This window comes from Anneissia japonica, unplaced genomic scaffold, assembly GCF_011630105.1.
Source record: "Anneissia japonica isolate Jap-2015-1 unplaced genomic scaffold, ASM1163010v1 scaffold287994_len634616_cov204, whole genome shotgun sequence".
Classification (NCBI taxonomy): domain Eukaryota; kingdom Metazoa; phylum Echinodermata; class Crinoidea; order Comatulida; family Comatulidae; genus Anneissia; species Anneissia japonica.
In genome coordinates, this window is record NW_022707798.1 from 485,086 (window position 1) to 505,523 (window position 20,438).

Sequence of the window (20,438 nt, forward strand, 5' to 3'; positions counted from 1 at the left end):
GTTATCTTCATTTTTGTTCAATATATTAAATCAGTGACAAACGTAATTTAAGGACAATATCTGTACCATTGTAATTTAATTGTAATCAATGGTATTTGATCGGTTTTCTTAGCCAGATATATAGAAATAGGCCACCGGAGGCGTATTCTTGATCATTCGGGGCGTAAAGCACTCATTGCAGTGGTGTCAGCTACTGAAACACTTCGCTCTGAATGTATTATTTCTTGGGCCTTGGCCTGGTTCAATTGTTCAGATTAAATAATATTAAAATGTTTGCTATGAAGTGTATAATTTCTGTACGCGATAGGCCTATATAGTAATTCTAGGATTACGAATACGACTTTGTCAATTTATTGAAATAAATGAATTAAACTATATTGTATGGATGAAAAATAGGCCTAGGCCTAGGCCTAGCCTAGGCCCCTACTAGGCCTGCCTAATTATTTTTAATATTTCAGAAATTTAATTAAAAAAAAGTAAGTGGATATATTTACGTGACCGTAAACAAATCAGTAAACGATATATTTACGTGAAATAAGTAATGCATGCGCGTCATACTTTTTAATCAACTTACTTATCGTTGGTCACATAAATTTATTGATTCTGGTTTACGTTAATGTGAGTTCATCCAAAGCAATGTAGATTCAACTTTCAGTGCACTTGAAATTAGCGTCGGCCCAAGTTGCGGTGCCCAAGCTCACCACGGCACTGACTTAATTATAATTTTGTTTGTATTATTAAATGTAATTTAATTTTCTACAATACTCAATTTAGTATTAGTATGTAGTTTAATCATTAAATAAATTATTAAATCTTTGATAACTTTTCAAATAAGAATGCAAAAGCAAAAATATAAGCAAAAAATATCATTGTAATATAGTCTTTAGTCGGGTCGAGATTCGCACCGCTAGCCCCGATCGAATGTGAATAACATAGAGAAAGACCCCGTTTAGAGAGCATGTGATCCACACTCTACGAAGTATGCTATGAAGCAAGAAGTAAAAAACAAATATGCGTGTATTTTCTGTAAGATATTTAATCATTACAAATAAAGCAAGACAAAACAAATATTTTTAATATTTCATCTCACGTCATCGCAAGAACAACATTGACACTCAGTTAATTTGAAAGAAATAGCATGATGTGCATATTGTTTACGAAGTACTGATCCAGGTATTTGAAATAAAGGTGCCATGGAGGGACTTTCACAGTAGGAGAGTCTATACCACTTCAGCAGGTAAGATATGGCTGGAAATGGCACTCAAAGACATAAAATTGTGAATCTTATAATTTTCATTTTATCTCCATTAAAAAATATTTTGACAAATTTAATGGTTCCCTGGGTCAGCAGGTCCTCCTCTCCCCTTCCTTTTTTTATTCAGCCACTGGATATAATGATATGTTCTACAGTCGATTTAAGAGACATATTATGTTGTTGCCCTGGGTAGTTCTGGGATAAGAAAATGTATGATTATAGTGCACGTCTAGATGGCTGGAAGTGGCACTCACAGGAGGAGTTAAAATCGTGAATATAATTTTCCTTTCATCTCCATTGTAAAATTTTTTGAAAAATTTGTTGTGTTCCTTGGCCAACATGGTCCCCCTCCATTTAATCCACCACTGGATATGGTATGCCCTGCAGTCGATTTCAGAGGCACATTATGATTTGTTATCAACAAAGTCATTTTTTGGTCAGGGTGCTAGATCGCATAGCGCATAGGCGTTATACCACTGCTGGAAGCTTTGAATACTATAAGAAATATGAGCATTTAATATTACTGGTGAAATGTGGTTTAAAGGAAAAAAAGCAACATAGCTTCGTATACCATATGGGAAATGCTGGCGGTATGGAGTAGAGTGAAACTATGAAAAAAACATCGATTGATAGATCAATGGTTGGACTTTCATAAGCTTTTAAGATCAGCATTTCAAAACAGCAAAAAGTAGGAAATGCCTGTCTCAAAAACAGTCGTAATTGTCTTCCAGCAGCCCATACTTGGTCAGTGGCTGAATAGTAGGCAAGTATTGCATAGAAGAAACATGACATTGATTTTTATTGGTGACACAACCTGGGATTTTCCAACACCCAGACTAGAAACTCAGGAGTTGTAGTTAATGTGAAAATTATGACCCGGTTGGCCAAACATTCTGGGTTCAATATGTGGGACGCATTCAGGGTTGGACAACCCAGCTACTGTACACACCAGAGTTGCCAGCGTAAACAACACCGAATTTGAATCCGGATTATAAGGCCTACCACCCTACAGTATTGCTTGAAATTAAGCCGCATGCACTTCCGTATAGATTTAACAAAATTGCTGATTTCGTTAATTGCATAATTTAAAAAAGTATCTGCCGATATATTGCTTCAATATTAACAATAATTGCGGCTCCATCACGACTTGTGCAACATGATAATCACCATCCAAACAAAAATTGAGGGCGGTATTTGAACCTGCCTACTTTGCCAGTAAATGGTGCAACTGGAGATCAACCCAAACTTTTTCGTTCGATGTAAACGAAAATCCATCTACAGTAGTATTACTCTGGAATTAACAGGTTTATTCTCGCAGTGTAAAAAGGGTAATATAGACATGAAAATTATGTTACAGACCGATAACAAGATTATAGTGGAATAACATAATTATGATACATGTCTTCCCATCTCAAACTGGGTTATAATTCAACAATTGTTATATAGTGGTGCTATAACATTCCATCCAGATCCTGAATTGTTAATGGAATGAAGCATAGCTTTGTGGTTAAGATGCTTACCTTCCAAACTTGCAGTTAAGTTCTGGATTTAGATCTTGCATATTGATGGAATGAAGCAGTAACTTGGTAGTTAAGATGCCTTTGCCTTCCTTTCTCAGTGATCTGGGTTAAAATATATCAGCCACTAATGTAAATAAATTAGAATACATTATCTCCCTTCATATCCTTTCTCCATTCTCAATTCACAAGTTACTCATAGAAAATGTTGTCATTTGTTTATTATAATTAGTCATCTCCATCCATTATATAATACAAAAAAACCTTTTCCATTATTGTCCAGTGTTGCTAAAGTTTGTTGACCTTTTTTGTCTGCTTGAAATTTATCATTCCATGTGTTTATTTGATTTGAATATACAGTTTTTATGTTACAGTATAGTAACACCCACATAAATTGCATTCCATATAATTTTTCAGGTAATCACAATCATTTGTTTTGTGAGGTTTGTTTTTGAATGTTAACATATTTTTTGCCAGACTTATTATTTATTCTATGATTATTATGACTGCACTCAGGGTCAATGACCCATATTCCGCCATGATTAATTCCCATTTCGACTCATGTATAGTACCAAGCTACTTGTCATCATCTAATGTACATTCCAAGGGCGTTCTGCCCAGTACAAAGTCTGGTCCATTCAAACAGTGATAAACAATATAGTACAGTACCTAGCCCATAATGTGTATTAAATACCCTTAGATGGAGTTAATTTAACGCAAAATTCTCCACACAAATACAAATCGACCCATTAACTTTTTAGTGATTTTGTAAAGTTCTTCACCCTAATAATTATTTTGAAAGTATAATGAACCAAAGGTCACGGAACTAGGGGGTGCTGCATTATGGAGAGTAATGTGTGACCGGAAATGTTCTGCCAATTGGTTGTTACCATGTGCCAGTGATGTTGGAGTAAAGCAAGATGAAACTATTTATGTGATGCATGAATAAAGTTTGGGGTTTGTCGGGTAGTGAAATGATTATTGTACATTTTAAGTGCTCCCTCCATGCATAAGTGTAAGCTAAATTATGGTGATTAATTAGCGAAGATATGGAGACAATTATTTTGAAGTTCCCTCTCTCCGAGAGGGGATGCAAATGCTTTGGGAAAATGAGTACGCCGCGGTACTCATTTTCACAAAGGAATACAAGCAGCTGGTTAGCTAACAACATGCAAATGTTACATGAACACCTGGGAAGGAAGGTGCAATCACGTTCTGTTGCCTAGCAAACGTCTGTACTGTAGCATGGGGAGGGGGGCTAGCCTACTGATGTACTGTGTATAGCGGGGGACGATGAGGCATACAGTAATAAGACTAGGCCTAAGTAGACAGTGCAATTATATGTGATAGAAAGTATACTTTCAAAAGAAATAAATTAAAATAAGAAAAGAAATTAACTAGGGCCTAAGAATAATTTAGATGCAGACATACCTTGTTTAAGTATTATATGCTAACTATGCGGCTTTTGTAGCCCTAGCTAGGCAAGGCATTCATGTGCAAAGCAGTGGTGTTTGTTTATCCATGAAAAAAGCATGCCGGGAAAGTTTGCCTTGCCAGGAAAACGTGATGTAATTTAGCTTATGACGTATGCATGCTAACTATAGTGGAGTGTGACATCACCAAAATATAAAGATTTTCTATTATAACCAAAACATTAATAAGTGCAAGGTTTGTGGGCGTAAATTCCCTTAATACGAATTAAGGGTAGCACCATCTCCTTCTTGCCATACAAATTACAGCTCTAATTGACGTCTCAGTCGAGAAATACGGGTAGCTGAATTTTTTCTCGCAAATCTGACTACGAAACCATGTTCCACTTCTGTCTCTGACTTGTGCTTCACACACGCCGCTGAGGGCGGCATTCCTGGAACACTGCGTCAAGTACTTACTATACATTTACTAATGAAACGAATTGAAATTTATAATCAAAGTGTCTAGACCTTGGCTACCTAGGTAACCATGGACCTTTGTGGTACCTAGGCTCTGTTGAGACCAGAATGTATTGAGCATGCTCACTATTTCATAGCATTTTGTGTTTTGTATTCCTCAAGCTTCACCCAGTTTTGAATTTAAGTTGGTATTTCATACAGTACAGTTATAGTAATTGTCTTTTATTAAAGCTAAATAAAAACATTATACTGTAGATTGATTATTACAGTATTATACTTGCTTTTATAGTTAGATACTGTGTATGTACCTGTCTCTTATACACATCTAGATGTGTATAAGAGACAGGGGTAATATAGACATGAAAATTATGTTACAGACCGATAACAAGAAGGAAATGTCTTTTGCAGAAATGTGGAAATGAATTTCTACAAGAGCAAAATTTTTATATTTTGCTTCTGGTAAGAGAGCTTAAAGTATTTTTATGTCTTTGTTATGTAGCCTATTAACTAGTATTGCAGTCAGTCTTTTTTTTTTTTAAATCTTACAAAAAAGAAATGATACAAAGTTAGAGTTATAATATATATTTTGATAAATGGTTCTATAGCAAAGTTAATTTTGTTTATTTTTGTTTTATAACATTTGTCTTGAGCAAACATATCTTGTTCTCCAAAAAACAAATGGAAAAAAAGATAACATAAAAAGTTAATTTGGAATATTGATTGTCTCCTCCTTTGTCATTAAAGTAATAAATTATATGTGACTAGAATAATTTTCCACTTTATTTTCAGGTAGTAATTTATTCACCTTGATATACAGTAATCCACTGAAAATAATGAAGCATAGGTGAGAAGAAATGAACTATCCACATTGTCCAATTTTTTTTTATTATTCTTTTATTGCCCAAAAAAAAAATTATTTTTATAGAATGTGTAATTTGCGGTAATAGCAATTGCGAATGCTGCTACATAAGCTAATTTTAATTTGTATTAAGGAAATAATAAAATATTGAATTTTACTTTCCAAAATAATCACAGAAACTAAAAATTTACCAAATTTTCTGCAGTCAATTAAATGTATCTTGAGGACGTGCATTTTAATATGTTGACATATCGGACAACGTATACTATATATACCTTTAGCTTAGCTGACTCATGATATATTTAATAGCACAATAAGAATTCCATGGCCGTTATTCATACAGAAAGAGCCCAAGTTACAGGTTCTTTTATTGACATTGTTTTGCAGCATACAGGATAGGTTGGGTATCCTTCGCTAATTGGATAACAACTCGTTAATTAACCGTAGGAGAATAGGCTTCCGATCTGTCAAATTTCATAAGTGTTTGAAGCTCCGTGTTGGCTGCTTGTGCATGGCATACGGAAATTGTTGGGAGGCTTCAGATGGACCTGAGTGCCCTTTTTGAAGCGTTGAAATGGCAATGGCGCGTGAACGTCAGTAGATCTATGTATCAAAGGGGACTAATACCTTAGATGTGCACATTTATTATCATCTTAAGGGAATTAATTTCGCTGATTGTTTTCTTATTGGAGAAATATACCCTGGATACAAATAAGCTTTTGAATTACCCTTATACTATCTAAAGGTCATCGTAAGCCTGTGTATGTAGATGAGACCATAATCGTAAGTCATTGGTATTCATGTAGAGTATAAAACTAGTTAAGAAATTCTTTCACATTCAAAATATTTTTAATCTGCATAAATTAAATGTAAACTAATTAAAGAAAATATAATATGAAAATTGAAAAATCAAATAATTTTCAATATTTTGTAATTTCCTAATGTTCTATTTTCAATCTAAAACCCTGTCCAGGCTCTTAACATTTTAGTTTCAGAAAACTTGTGACATGCCTAAATATGTAACAATGTCAAATCACAGAAATAATAATAAAATAATAATGATAATAATAATGATAATAAGATATATTAATCTGCAAAAATATAATTATACCTACAGTATATAAAAGATGGAACTTCCCATCATATAGGTAGCTAGCTTCACTTCTTTACCTCTGGAAACTTGAATATTGTGCGAATATTATGTGAGTAAATAGAAGTTTTAAGTAAATTAATAAATGATAATTAATTATAAATGCTGCAATTAATTTGTAGCACCTTTTGTAATCTGCCATACTGTTTCTTCATTGAGTTTTATTTACATTTTCTTCTGTAATTATTGTAAAGTGTTTAGCATTTTGACAAGCTGTACAGATGAAATATCAAAATTATTTGAAGTAAAAAAAAGAAATGTAGCTAGGCCAGGAATAACAGAGTTGTACCAGTTTCAGTGCCATAGTTTTTTTAGATAGTACAAGCCCATTTCCTTGAATACAAAATTGAGTCTGTTTGTACAGTAGTATAATTAAATAGGTATACTTATTGTATACCATAGATTTTCAAGCAATAATGGGCCTGGATTACCTAATAGTATACTTCTAAGTGGTCAATGGTCATTTTCGGTGCAATTAATGTCATATAGTCTTGCCCTCCAAATCAAGACCACCTTTGGGACCTGAAATGTGGAGGTGGTCTTGAGGTACAGTTTCTAATTAGAGGATTACCTTGGATGGATTTTGGTGTAAACACTGAGGATAGCCCACGAAAGTCTAAAGAAGACTTACTTCCAGTGGGATCCTTGTGGTGGTGTGATTGGGCAGTACACTGGGAGACACTCCCCTACTCTTTTCCGAATAATGTACTGCTATAATGCACACGGGACCAACGGCATAAACGTTTCATCCGAAAAACGGTGAGCTATTGTAACTTGTATTTCAGCTCTCCAGCTGAAACACAATGAGAGCAACGATGGGAATTGAACCGGGGACCTAGAGATCTCCACGGTTCAGCGTGCACACACAGTTTTAACCACCAGTTTAGCCGACTAATCTAGGTTGCTCTCTCTCTCTCTGAGATTGAAGATTGTTAATTGGATTGTTTGAAAAAGTGGTCTCAAAGGTGTCTCGAATTGGAGAGTGCATTGTAGTTTGTATTACATTCAGAATTTAAGACACGCTATGCAATCCATTCTAAACCTGTGTATTACAGTAGTGGATGGGTATACTTATATAGTACAAGTGGAGCATTTTCATGAAAGTGACTAAAATAGTGTGAGCTTAAATACTTGCTGTAAAACAAGGAAATTTCGTGTGCATTAAACTTTCGCGAATTTTGCAAATGGTCCAGATTCACGAAAGTTTTATGCCGCGAATAATTTTCAGGTCACATTTTCTATGTTTCAAAAAAGATCGGTAGAGTACTATCTGATCATTGTGAATGTCGAATCAGTTTCAGAAATGACATTTTTTTGGTCATTATAAATCACTGAATTACACCAAAAATTATTTTCAACTTTTTTAAAGATGATAATGAACAATAAACAGCAAGAATTGTTTGTATTTCAAGGCCTAAACTTGCCGACAGCGATGCAATGCAGATCATAGGGCCTAGGCCTAAATGGCGAATCCCCACAAATTGCAACATGTTTGTGAAGAGTGAACAACTTCAGCATTTTAAAAATTGTATTTTTAATTATTTTGGTGAATTTTATTAAATGTGTATAAACTTAATAGGATGTATTTTAATTATTGAATCAATATTCTGACCTTAACTTCTGATGTTGAGCTCGAAAAATTCGTAAATTCTAGGCCTATCCTAACCTACTCACTAAGTATACTGATCAGGGAGGTTCTGATCATCACTGCATGTTATTGCACATGTGCAACCACTCTGCAGTGTATACTAAGAAGTTAAAATAGAAACTAATTTTTGTACACCATTACATAACAATGTTCAGTCACCGTCAGTCAATGTGTAGGAATATAATTTGTTAATAAAACACGTTTTGATAAACATTGTTCATTGTAGAATGATTGAAAACCATACAAAATTTAGAAATATCGTATGTGTATAAACTTCTCTCTTGCTTAACTGTGCTGGATGGCCAGCTAAGTCCTGGTCCTTCAGCTGAGGGCTGCAGGCTTAAGACGCCTAGCCTAGGCCTAGCTACTGTAGCCTAGACAGTAGTTGTAGGCCTATCTAACCTAGGCCTAGAACTCAAGAAACGATATTTTCAGCTATTGTGTAGTATTTCTCTCATGAATAAAATTTAGGCCTTTTGCAATTCGCGAAAGTTTAATGTCGGAAAAATGGCCGAAATTATCAATTAGTGAAATTTCATGCCACAAAATTTTCTGGTTTTAAAGTAGTGGATTTATACCTTGAGAAATGTAGTGCTTTTATTTTGGTGTATCATCTGGCTCACTTGATTACAAATGAAATAATTAAATTACCAGAAGAAACTGTTCAATATAATATGGAATGCCACTTATAATACCATGACCTTGATAATCATTGATAGATGCAAAATAAGTAGAAATTTATCTAATTTGAGTTATGATATAACACAAATTATAGCCATGCACTATTGTAGGCACCTATCTTCATCTAATGAATAATTAATGATCCATGGATAATAACCTACCAATGAAATATTAATATCCTTATTGTGCCATGACCAGCTTGAAATATTGCCTTATTAAACACAAGTCCATTTTATTTCCATAAGTATTATTTTCCATTACCTTTATCTATTAATTTTTTTACATTTTTTAGTAAGTGAACATATATGTCGTTCAACTTGGGTAAAAAGAAGAGTTTTTTTGTCAGGAACAGATTGTTCTCACTGGAAATGACTTGGACTTTAAACCTAAATTATGATTATTATTTTCCAAGAACTTAACTACTGCTAGAAGAAAGAACTTAGTCTTTGATTAATATCATCTGCAATTTAAAACTGGTAATTTTAATGATATGAGGCAGTTTGAACCAAGATTATACTTTGTAGAATAAATATTAATATTGTTATCTTCATCATAATCAGTTTTTAAATTGTTTAAGACGGCAATACCATAGCATGGTAGAAATTTTTAAAAAGGTCCATCTTTAAAATTGATGGAATGGTAGCAACTAGAAGAAGGATACAATAGATAGTGTGATTTGGAAAAAAAGGGAATGAATAACAGATTGGGAAACTGCAAAGATATCCACTATGTCAATGATTAACATCTGTACAGTGTAATAATTTAGGGTGTGGTAGCTAAGTAATAATCCATAGCAGCTGTTTCTATTCATTTTTTTCTTTAATTTGTTTTTGTGTGACAGGGTAATTGTGTTTTTTTCAGTTGTGGTTTCAATGTATTTTGTGGTTTTGTCCTCAAAAACTCCATCCTGACTACACAGCACAGTGTAAACAATCAATTTGTTTGTGCTATACTTTTCAGAGTGTTATCTAGAATGCTATGCAATAACATGTTTTGAACCATAAATTCCAATCAAGATATTTTTTTCAAATATTGCTCATGGGTAGTAAGGGCTAAAAAAAAGATATGTGACTGCACGACTCACAGTCGGAGGCATTACCCCTCTCCAGAGACATTGCTCCAGGTGTCCACGGTTGAGCTGTGTAGTGTAACAATAAATTTTGGTGCTGGAGGCATGGAAGGAGGCACAACATTTTTTTCCCCAGGCCTATGAATAATATTTATTGCATTTAACAATTTCATTTTTTTCTATTAGAAATATCCCTCTTTACAGTTACAATCGTTTTGTAATACTACTTCAGCACTTAAACCTCTATTAGGTACCCATTCATTTCTAGGAATTATTGCATACACTTTTTTTTGTAAGAACCAGTAACATTTTGCCCAGAATCAGTGTTATTTTTTTTTTTTTTTACAGATTCCACGCTCATTCTTAATTTTTGGGCAATTTTAGCCTCGGCGCTCTTATAAAAAGTGTACTGCTCGTCATAACCTGTACAGCCATAAGCGGACTTGAAAATAGGTGTATATATACTGTATATATATAGTTTAAACAATATAGACATAAACTACATGCAAGAAAATGAATGTACCGTATTCGCGCGAATAAGTACCCCTCTCGAATAACCACCCCTCCTAACATGAAAATTTCCTTAAGCACCCCCGTTTGAATAAGCGCCCCCTTCTAATTTGAATAAGCGCCTCCCTCAAAAGATTTTCTTATTAGCAAGTCAATACAGTAATCCAATCAATCCTGGGATAGTGGTTGTTGGCATGATTTGAGCTGTAGAGTGGAAACACATTCTTCTTCGGTCAATATCAAAATGAGGATATTTCTCTTGGACAGATGAGAGCAAACGATCCCTGGACAGACAGTATATTTCCAACATTACTCTTTTTACATATTTGTCTATGCCTAGTCCTACTCCTCTTTTTCTTTTACCGACCTTTAGCACATTCTTATCTGAGTTTTCAAGAAAAAATACAATGATCCTGTCATCCTGCTAATCTCAATCGGCCGATGGCCAACAAGCTAACCACTACCCACCACTATTAATTGCATCTGTTATTTTGCTGTTATGTAAATATTCACGCATTCTTGTCATGAGCCATGTTCTCTGGACGATTATCTTTTCTAACCACCTTTCGTAATGTCCTTATAAAAGTGCCTCTTGAATTTAATAATTTCCATAAGAACCCCTCGATTTTCATCTATTTCCATAAGCGCCCCCTCAATTTCCACTCTGTTTTCATAAGCGCCCCGTTTGAATAAGCGCCCCTCAGAATGTGCAAAAAATATTTTATGCGCCCGGGCGCTTTCACGCGAGTACAGTACTGTATTATGGCCAATAGTTGATTTTGACCATAATTATCATAACCCTTTATCCAGGGACCTCAGACTTCTTTGTTACACCTCTGCTTACTGTTCTTTTAAATAAATTTAAATTTGTATAGATAGATTTATCTTTTTGCACAGCCAGTGGCTTCAGTGGACCACTACACTATTGGTCAGCTGGAAAAAAAAAAATCTTTGTGAAGGGAAAGAGTGTTTTTCTTAATCAATCTTCATATTTATAGGATACAGATTGAAAATTGTCTTTAGAAAATGACCTGAATAATGTAGATTTACTTTACACTACTTTTTGTGTCCATCAACTTCATTAACAAAGAGCTGATAATGGGTTTTCAATATTGTTCTTTGACAATATAGCAAATTAATAAATAGGCCCTACTTGTTGTTGATGAAGTAGTTGGTCATTGACCCCAACATGTTAGATTATTGATTGGTTTTTCTCAGAATATATTAAAATTGTGCATCCTACCAAGAAAGTAATACAATGTATTATTTTGAAGTAAGGATTTTAAGGCCAATGACCCCCTTAATGCTAGGATTTGTTATTATTATTATTATTATTATTATTATTATTATTATTATTATTATTATTATTATTATTGGATGCAGATTCTTAAAAATGCCACACTTTTGGTTATTTCTGGAGCTGAATTTTAAGAGATGTAACAGACAAAAATGAACATTATAATCAAAGTGGATAACGTTGGTTTGAATTTGATTGAATTGAATAATACCAGCCGTCCATTATGTATTTTTATGTACTTTTTGTATTTCTTTTCCTCTTGGTAGGAGTATATTTTGAAAAAAATTGAATTAAATTTCTGCTGGAATGCTTGGATGCTTCTTATTTGTATCTGTTTTCATTCATACATTTAGTCTCTTTCTGTAGCTTTGGATTGAGATTGAACTTTTGAACCTCTTGATAGGATAGATCTAATAATTATTTGCGTCAACCCTGATGTGATGGAATATAGCCACATCTTTAAAAAGCACTAGATTTATAGCATTGGGTGGCCATTTTACATTTATAAACAAAACCCTTTTTACCAGAAGAGATAAATTATATTCTAAGGTCATAGAATAGGTATTTTGATAACTATTGTTAATTCCTTTCTCATTTTATATTCTTCATAAGTATTATCTGTTCAGTAATGTGGTAAAGCTTTAGTCAGGCTGTGTTCTTTTACTGTAATAATAGGTTTATGGGTTTGAGTCAGATGAGAATTAGAAATTATGAATACATACATTGACTTAATTTAATCTGTTAGTTAACTACATGATCCAAAGATTTTACTGTAATTTAAATAAAAACAATTTTTTTTGTAAATGTTGTTCATTTTATTTTATATTATCTTTTTAGGTTATTAGCAAAAGAGGTCTGAAGGAGTATTACATCTGTTAGTATCACTCTGCTAAGTGGATTTTAAAGCCTGTTGAAATTTGCTGGACCTTCACCACCTGCTCTCACCACTCAAACAATTGCAAAAAAAAAGTATTGTCCGAAAAACATATATCTGATTGAAGTTGGTCGGAACTCTGTGTACTTAAAATTAAGTTTTTTATATGCGAAGACAAGTAGAAGTCTGTGGATGTTTAAAACCACTAAGTAACTGATCAGAGCAAATATTGTAGTGTAGAATCATTTGCCGTGTTCCTTTGCTGGTTGTTCTCTTTCCCGATTCATCCATCTGAATATGGTACGGTAAGTATGTGTTTAGTGTATGCTCCCGTATCTTGTTGCTCGTTAACGTCTCGTGCTCTGCTGGGTACTTCAGTGATGAGGTATGGTCGATTATGATCACCCTTTTTTCTCACTAGTCTTTGAAAGTATTCTCAAGTGAATGCTTGGTCACTGAGTATAATCTTTATTCATAATACTTCCAAGCTGGGCAGACTAATCAGTTCTACACTAATGTATCATTGATGTTGTTTTATGAATTATTAACATTTTTAATACATGTACAGTATATATCGTTTTTGCTGTTATTGTTAAACAATTTATATTTAGGATTTATTTAGTAGGTTCTGATGATGTGCTATTGAATTTAAGGGAGAATATTCGTGGGAGTTACAGTAACCCTCCTTTGTACCGGAGCTGAGCCCCTACTGGCCAAGGAGGTATTGTCAATTCAAATGGATGAGAAGAGAAGCATTGGTTTATCTTACACTTATAAACTAAAATCTGATAAAATATCCTAGGCCTATTTACAGATTAACCTAGGTTGGTTGGTTAGTGATTTAATTCAAGAGAGGTGGTGTGAGAAACTTGGATGCTGAGGTATGCAAACCCATACAATCACCAATACTTGTCTATATTCACAAATATAATGTGATATGTGTTTGGGTTCCTCTGCACATTTTTCTGTTCCTGGTTTATTTTAGTCCCTTGGTTAGTTTCAGGATGGTTAGTTTCAGGATGGATAATACAGTGAAGAAAGAACAATGAACTATTTATTTGCTATTGGTTATTCATCTGGATACATTAAGACATTTAAGATAGAGCTTCATGTTTGCAGTTGTCATGGCAGGAAGAAAAATGTAGTATAAAAATTAGGACAGCAAATGTATACAATTTGAAATGAAAAATGTCCCATGCTACTATTAAACAGTATGTACATCTACATTAACTTCTGTTACCTGAGGCTGAATTTACACCTGGATGAGTCTCGTCCTAGTTACCTGGTGATAAACACCTCACCTAAACATGTTTAAAAATGATTCCAGGGGTCAGTGAACCGAATCTGACAATGTGAACAGTATTTACCTGAACATTGTTAGTTCTTGATACAGATAACTTTTTTGTAAGCATACGTGACAACTTGCATCATGCATCATACTGTACATGTAGTATCTGATTGTTGGAAGATTTTTCTGTTAGTTCATTTTAGGAAATTTTGATTTGTAGGAGAAACAGTAAGTTATTAATAAAATGTATATAGTGCAATGCAATTTACATCACAAATATTGATTTTAAATAATAATATATTAAATGTAGTACTTTATGCTGTATATTGAGTGTAAATTTATTATTATTTTATAATTGTTTCCAATTTAATCATCACAAGTAGGCCTATAAATATAGCAATGTGTCATTATAATTTGATGTAGTGTACAGTAGTTGAATACTGTCAGGGACGGAAAAAGTGGGGCCAATCGAGATAACACCAGGCTAGGGGATCCGGGGGAAATGCCCCTGCGAAATTTTTATTTTCTAGACACCCAAAAATATGGACGGCTTCATCCTCCCACCCCTCAAATCCTCCCCTGACTGTAGATTGGTGGTTAACATGCTTGCTTTCAATCAATTCTCACAATGTAATCTCCGCTTCCTAAGACACTTAGCTTATGTATAGCATCTTATGACTAGGTAGAGTTGTACTTTCTGTTAATATAATGACTCCTATAAATGAAATAATGAACACACTTAAATGGAGTAAACTCAATGAAAGATGGAGAAATCAGTTTACTCATAATTATTTATAAGTGTCTACAAGGGTATGCACCATCATGTCTTTCGTCTATGCTTGTCTTTAATGAAAATATTCACTCTAAATGCACCCCGTAGCCAAAGTAGCAACACTTTAATTGTACCAAACTGGAATAACAATCATGGTAAAAGAACCTTTCAGTATAGATCTGCCAAAGAATGGAATAACCTACCAATTGACATAAGGAAAAATGCAACCAATATGAGTTTGGATATTTTCAAAATGCTATTTCTTAATTTTGACTTTTATCACATATTTAAATTCTTTTCTGTTTTCTTTTATGTTTTATGCCTTTTATTGTTGTTTTTGTTTCTTAATTCTAATGATTTTGTATTTTGATTATGTTAATTTTAATTAAGTTTCTATTCCTAAAATTGTTAAAAATAACTGGACCATTTGGGAGACCAGTACTTTTGTATTGAAAATGTATCCATTCAAAAGAAAGAATAAATAAATAAATATGTGTATGTTTGTCTTAAAAAGTTATTAGGTCTGAACACTGTTGGGCATATAATACCCCTATAGCCATTGTGCCTACTGTAATAATGAACATAATATAACCTACTAATACATTTCGCCTAAATATTTTATAAATAATATAAATGTAAAGTACAGTACAGTAAATATAATTTTGTGTATGAGTATATATTATATCGTTATATAATGTTTATCATTTGTAGAATGGTACTTATAACCAAGGTTTCTAATCAATTTTCATAATGCATTTTGTCATCAGCACTATGAGATGTCATTCAGTAAAGATGATCTATTTTATCAGACTCAAGGTTAAAATACTAAGAAATCATTTTCTTAAGATCCCTGTTTTTCAAATTTTGTTATTCACTATTCACTTGCATCTAGGCATCCCTCTACATATAATTGTCCCATTTCACCTGTACCTATGCTTGATAACCCAACTTTAATGCAATTTCCTTTTGAGAATAACTAATTATCGTTTGTACAAACTATGAATTGCAGATATTGCTCTCAAATACAGGTCATGCGGTTGTATGACATTTAGAAATGAAGCATTGTGGGTACATGTTGCATAATTTGATGTCAGTTCAAGGTAAGTTCATTAGCTCTGGTTGCCGTTATTGCTGATCGTATTCACTTTCTTGGAATTGTGAATTCATGTAAAGATCCGAGTTTGCTACAAAATGTAATCTCGACTCTCCTCAACAAGTCATCAACATTCCCTTTAATAGGCAGTTACATTTGATATATGTTTTTAAAAATCTCATTTATTTGAAGTTGCTTGTATCAGTGAAGGTAATTATTTTTTTGCAAACATTGTTTTTGTAATTGTTTGCCTCTTAGTGTTTTGGTCTTGTACTTAAAAATTCTGCTTTAGGTTATTCCTTTGGAGTAGGTTTTTCTAAATAAATCGTCGTCAACCTGTCTGTTGGAGAAGGGGTAGGAAGCTAACATGTTATAAAATTATTTTAGCAATATAACTGTACATTTAAACTGTAAACTACTTAAATTTAGTGATCAGTCATCATACAGTAGGATTACTTAAATTAAGCCTAGTTGGATAAATTGAAAATCTCAGATTTAAAGCAGTTTTCATCATGAAAGTTAAACAAATTTCGTAAACCCATCTTTTTGTAAAAACAAGCCAATATGGTGACCCATTGACCATCAAGTTTTTAGTGGAGCTTTGTGGTTATAGATGCTTGTCTTCAAAATCCCAGGGTCCTGGCTGAGACACCTGGATTTTTCTCAAATTCAAATTTATTGCTTGAAGTTGTCATAAAAATAGGTTTCCTATTACAAAAGCAATAATTTAAAAAAGTCCTTTAGAAACAAAAAGAAAACATTAACATATCAACTCCACTCTATTAGTGTCACTGAGAGATTTAGTTTATAGAACATTGTTCCATCCTGTAATTGGCATAAGTCCTTGCTATACAATAACTCTTTCAAATTTATAGATGGAAAACATGTAGTGAAAGCTTATTCACCCATACAGTAGTCGTGTCTGTAAAAGCATTATCTGGCACAAGCTTCCAACTGAAGGATCTTGAGTTTGAATATATCAGTCACATCACTTTTGTTCTGCAAAGAGGCCTGCTTAGCCAAGCAGCTTTTATGGTTCAGCCAAAACACACTCTTGAGTGACCTCCCTCCCTTTTGGCAAAAACCATGAATGTGATTTTGAAATCCGACACTTGTATGCTGGAATGATCAGCTTTTAATCCCCTGATTCCACAAGAGCACTCCTTCAGGACCTTAATAGGGTACATAGGTAGCCCTGGACCTCTGGCTCATATAAAAAATTCCCTAGTTTTTAAGGAACCATGGTTAATTACAGGCCTGCTGCAAGACACTTATGTTTATCAAGGAGTACAGTACCTCGTATTTTGTAGGATCATGCGAATCATTTGGAATGAAATTGATATTTGCAGAATTGAAAAGCGCAAATAGAAATACTCCACATGGAACGGAGGATCATGACATACTATATTTATTCTCGATATCACTACACTGCTATACCTGACTGTCCCTGATTGTAGAATACTCATAGAATTTACACTTGTTTGACTAACAACAATATAACAACCGGAATGTCTTTATTAATGTCAATTGAAGGTCATGTTTTGTAAACATCAGTGAATGAATATATAATGATTCCGGGAGTGTTAAGGGGATTTTTGAAAAATTTTTGTAGTCTAACATGATTTTTGAGTGCGGGTGATCGCATATCTACCTAAAATTCTGATTTGTCTTGAGAATTTGACATCATGCTGATCCCCTTTGCACTCCCGAAGAACTGGAGGTTCAATGTGTATCATGCACTGTGATTGGCTATCAAAATATTGCCTTGTTGCTATTATGAAAACTTAACCCATTTCATCAGTCATATTTTTCATAATGACGAAATGTTATTGTCTGATAAAATATATGCTATACTGTACATTGATAATCTTTAAAAAAAATAGACCCATTTTTGTGTGAGCTCCTTAAAAAAGTACAAAAAGATTTTGTAAATATGCGCATACAAATAACAAACATTCCTATGTTGTATGCTGTAGCAAATATATGCTCTTATTCAATCTTGCAATCGCTGAATTCAAAAATTGGCAATTATTATTTGAAGTCTGAAATCGTGTGAAAATGTTTGAGCTGATGATGGGATTATTGTCAGCTCTACAAGACTTGCATCTTATAATAATTCAACATTACTAAATAATATTCACAGCCACTAAGTGTGACCTTTGACATTTCAGTGTGTATTGTATCTAAAGCGAAGTCTAATTGCTTCCTATGTAGGAGTACCTACTATGCATATCTCAACACTACTGTGTATGGATGAAATCATTCTGTAAGCCTTTAATCACATCTTCTGATTTAATCTTTGTTTTGTTAGAAATATCAGAAAAAATATGATTATGTCGGCAAATGTAGAGCTGATTAAAGATCGTCATTGAATCTTAAATTAAAGCATCCAATCTGAACTGTTCAAATTATGTCATCAATTATTACATTTTACATCAAGGAATAAAACTTAGAAGTTTATGAAAACTATCCTAAGATAGACGTAATTTTAATAATTAAAAAAACTATAATATATATAAAGACTACTATATAATTTGAAAATAAATTTTTGTTCTTCCCTTAAATTACAGTATATGAAATTGAATTTTTAAAATATTATGCCTTACCTGTAATCTTTTCATTAGTTTAAACTAGAAATTTTCATTTCTATTTCAATATTTAGCTCTTTATTGCTTAAAAAATATAGCCTAACCCTGAGAAAGGCATCATGATAAAGTGACCTGAACGGTTCACACCCTACATTTATACATTAATAATGGCTGGTATAAGAGTTACTCAGTTTATATAAAGGCTGGTTAAAGAGGAAATTGAGAGAATAGATAGTACATTAGAATCCATCATTTTGGATTGGCAGTCTTTAAGAATCTGTTATTATAAAACTTAATCCAGATGAACTGTAATAACTGTCTGTTTTAAGTCTAAAAACTTAACTATGAAATTCTATATTTAGTTTTACTCTTTATTTAAGTAAGTTAGATTACCGTAGATTTTTGTTGCCAATTAATGGAAATAAATACCGTTTCCATCAATGCATATGAAAGCACTATTTAGTACAGTTTAGTAAAAGCAAAAATAAAATAAATTATCTATAAATATTATAAATAATCAAATTATAATTATTTTTTTGAGCAATTATTTATGAATCTTTTGATTTTCTCTGACCTTATGTCCCTCAAGAGGACTATTACTTCCATCGGAGTGCAAAATGCATACTAATCATGTTCAAAATAAGCAATAAATATTTCTCTCCTTTCTTTTTGAAATTTTTTTTGGTACACGCTACAATACATGAGAAGGATCATAGAACCATTGGAGTACCTGTGAATTTGGAATCACCTTGTGAAGATTGGAGAAGTACAGGAAAGGATAACCAGGAAGGAAAGGATTAACAAAATAACGTGAACCGTTCTCAATATATTGTTTAGAAATAGATGCCCATAAGTTGTTTTTTCCCCAATAAATTTTCCTCAATTGAGAGGATTTGACAATGCAAATTTCAACAATCAATCAATCAACGCTGGATAAGTTTATTCTTTCATTTTTCAACCATGGTCTTCCCACAATTCAATGCTACTGAACAAAAGCCAAACCAGGTCACCTGATTACAAAGGCATCCTGACATAATGAACTTTGTTAACAATTAGGTCATACCAACGAAAAACACCAACTTCTTACAAGCACATCAAAATCTTGTGATCTTAAATTATGTTTACAACAAATGCATCATTACACTGCCATGCGCATGTTGGCGCGATGTGTCGATGATTGATCTATCCCAGAATGCTTTGCATATAATGAGCTTTTACTCTTGCTCGCTAAAATTACCTAGATATTTTTTAGTAGTGATGGTTACTTTTGTCTAGTTAAGTTTATAGAGTTGTGCCCAATTAAATGTTAGGTTTACGTTTGAGAACAGTTTGACCTGTAACATTTTCAGGACAAGATGTCTAATCACCACTTTTACAAGAAATTGACTGTGAGTATTGTGGGAATACGTTAGAATAAGAACCAAAACATGATACACTCAGGAAACTACTGTTAATTCTATGATGGTTTATAAACATAAATAATTATATTATTTATAGTGAAGTAAATCCTTAATCATGAGAAAATACAATGATATTTGCTTGGATTTGAAGGAGCATCTTGCCATTTATTATACAGTAGTATTAGAAGCTCCACCCCAGAGCTTTCAAGTTGTTTTACCACTGTACAAATTAGCATAGTGTGTCTTGACTATAGTGTTCATTAAATTAGGGACTTGTCAACCTTCATTATTATAACTTGCCATTTATTTTTATTAAATTTATATTTTATAATATTAAAGCTGTTAATTTTTCTGTTCTAATATTTGACTGATATATATTTGGTTATTAAAAACTTGTATTTTTAATAATGGTAACTGTTCTTTGTACAATTTTTTTTCCATTGGAATAGGGATATATCTGTCTCTTATACACATCTTTTTGCATCAAGGAATAAAACTTAGAAGTTTATGAAAACTATCCTAAGATAGACGTAATTTTAATAATTAAA

The 20,438-nt window shown here is 33.0% G+C and overlaps 1 protein-coding gene across 6 annotated transcripts in view; it reads left to right on the forward strand.

Annotated features, from left to right (window-relative positions):
• The window catches only part of LOC117106433 (stress-activated protein kinase JNK-like), a 38,008-nt gene that overhangs the window by 114 nt on the left and 17,456 nt on the right, over positions 1–20,438 (forward strand). For 2 of the 6 annotated variants that reach the window (XM_033247807.1, XM_033247808.1), the window contains exon 2: positions 12,713–13,054. The exons of 2 other annotated variants lie outside the window; for them this stretch is intronic. Coding sequence is in view for 2 of the 4 variants with exons in the window: in XM_033247805.1 (XP_033103696.1) it covers positions 13,047–13,049 (3 nt within the window). In the remaining 2 variants the exon portion in view is untranslated. The remainder of the gene's footprint in view (positions 1–12,712; positions 13,055–20,438) is intronic. 2 more of the 6 variants (XM_033247805.1, XM_033247806.1) reach the window with 1 other exon arrangement.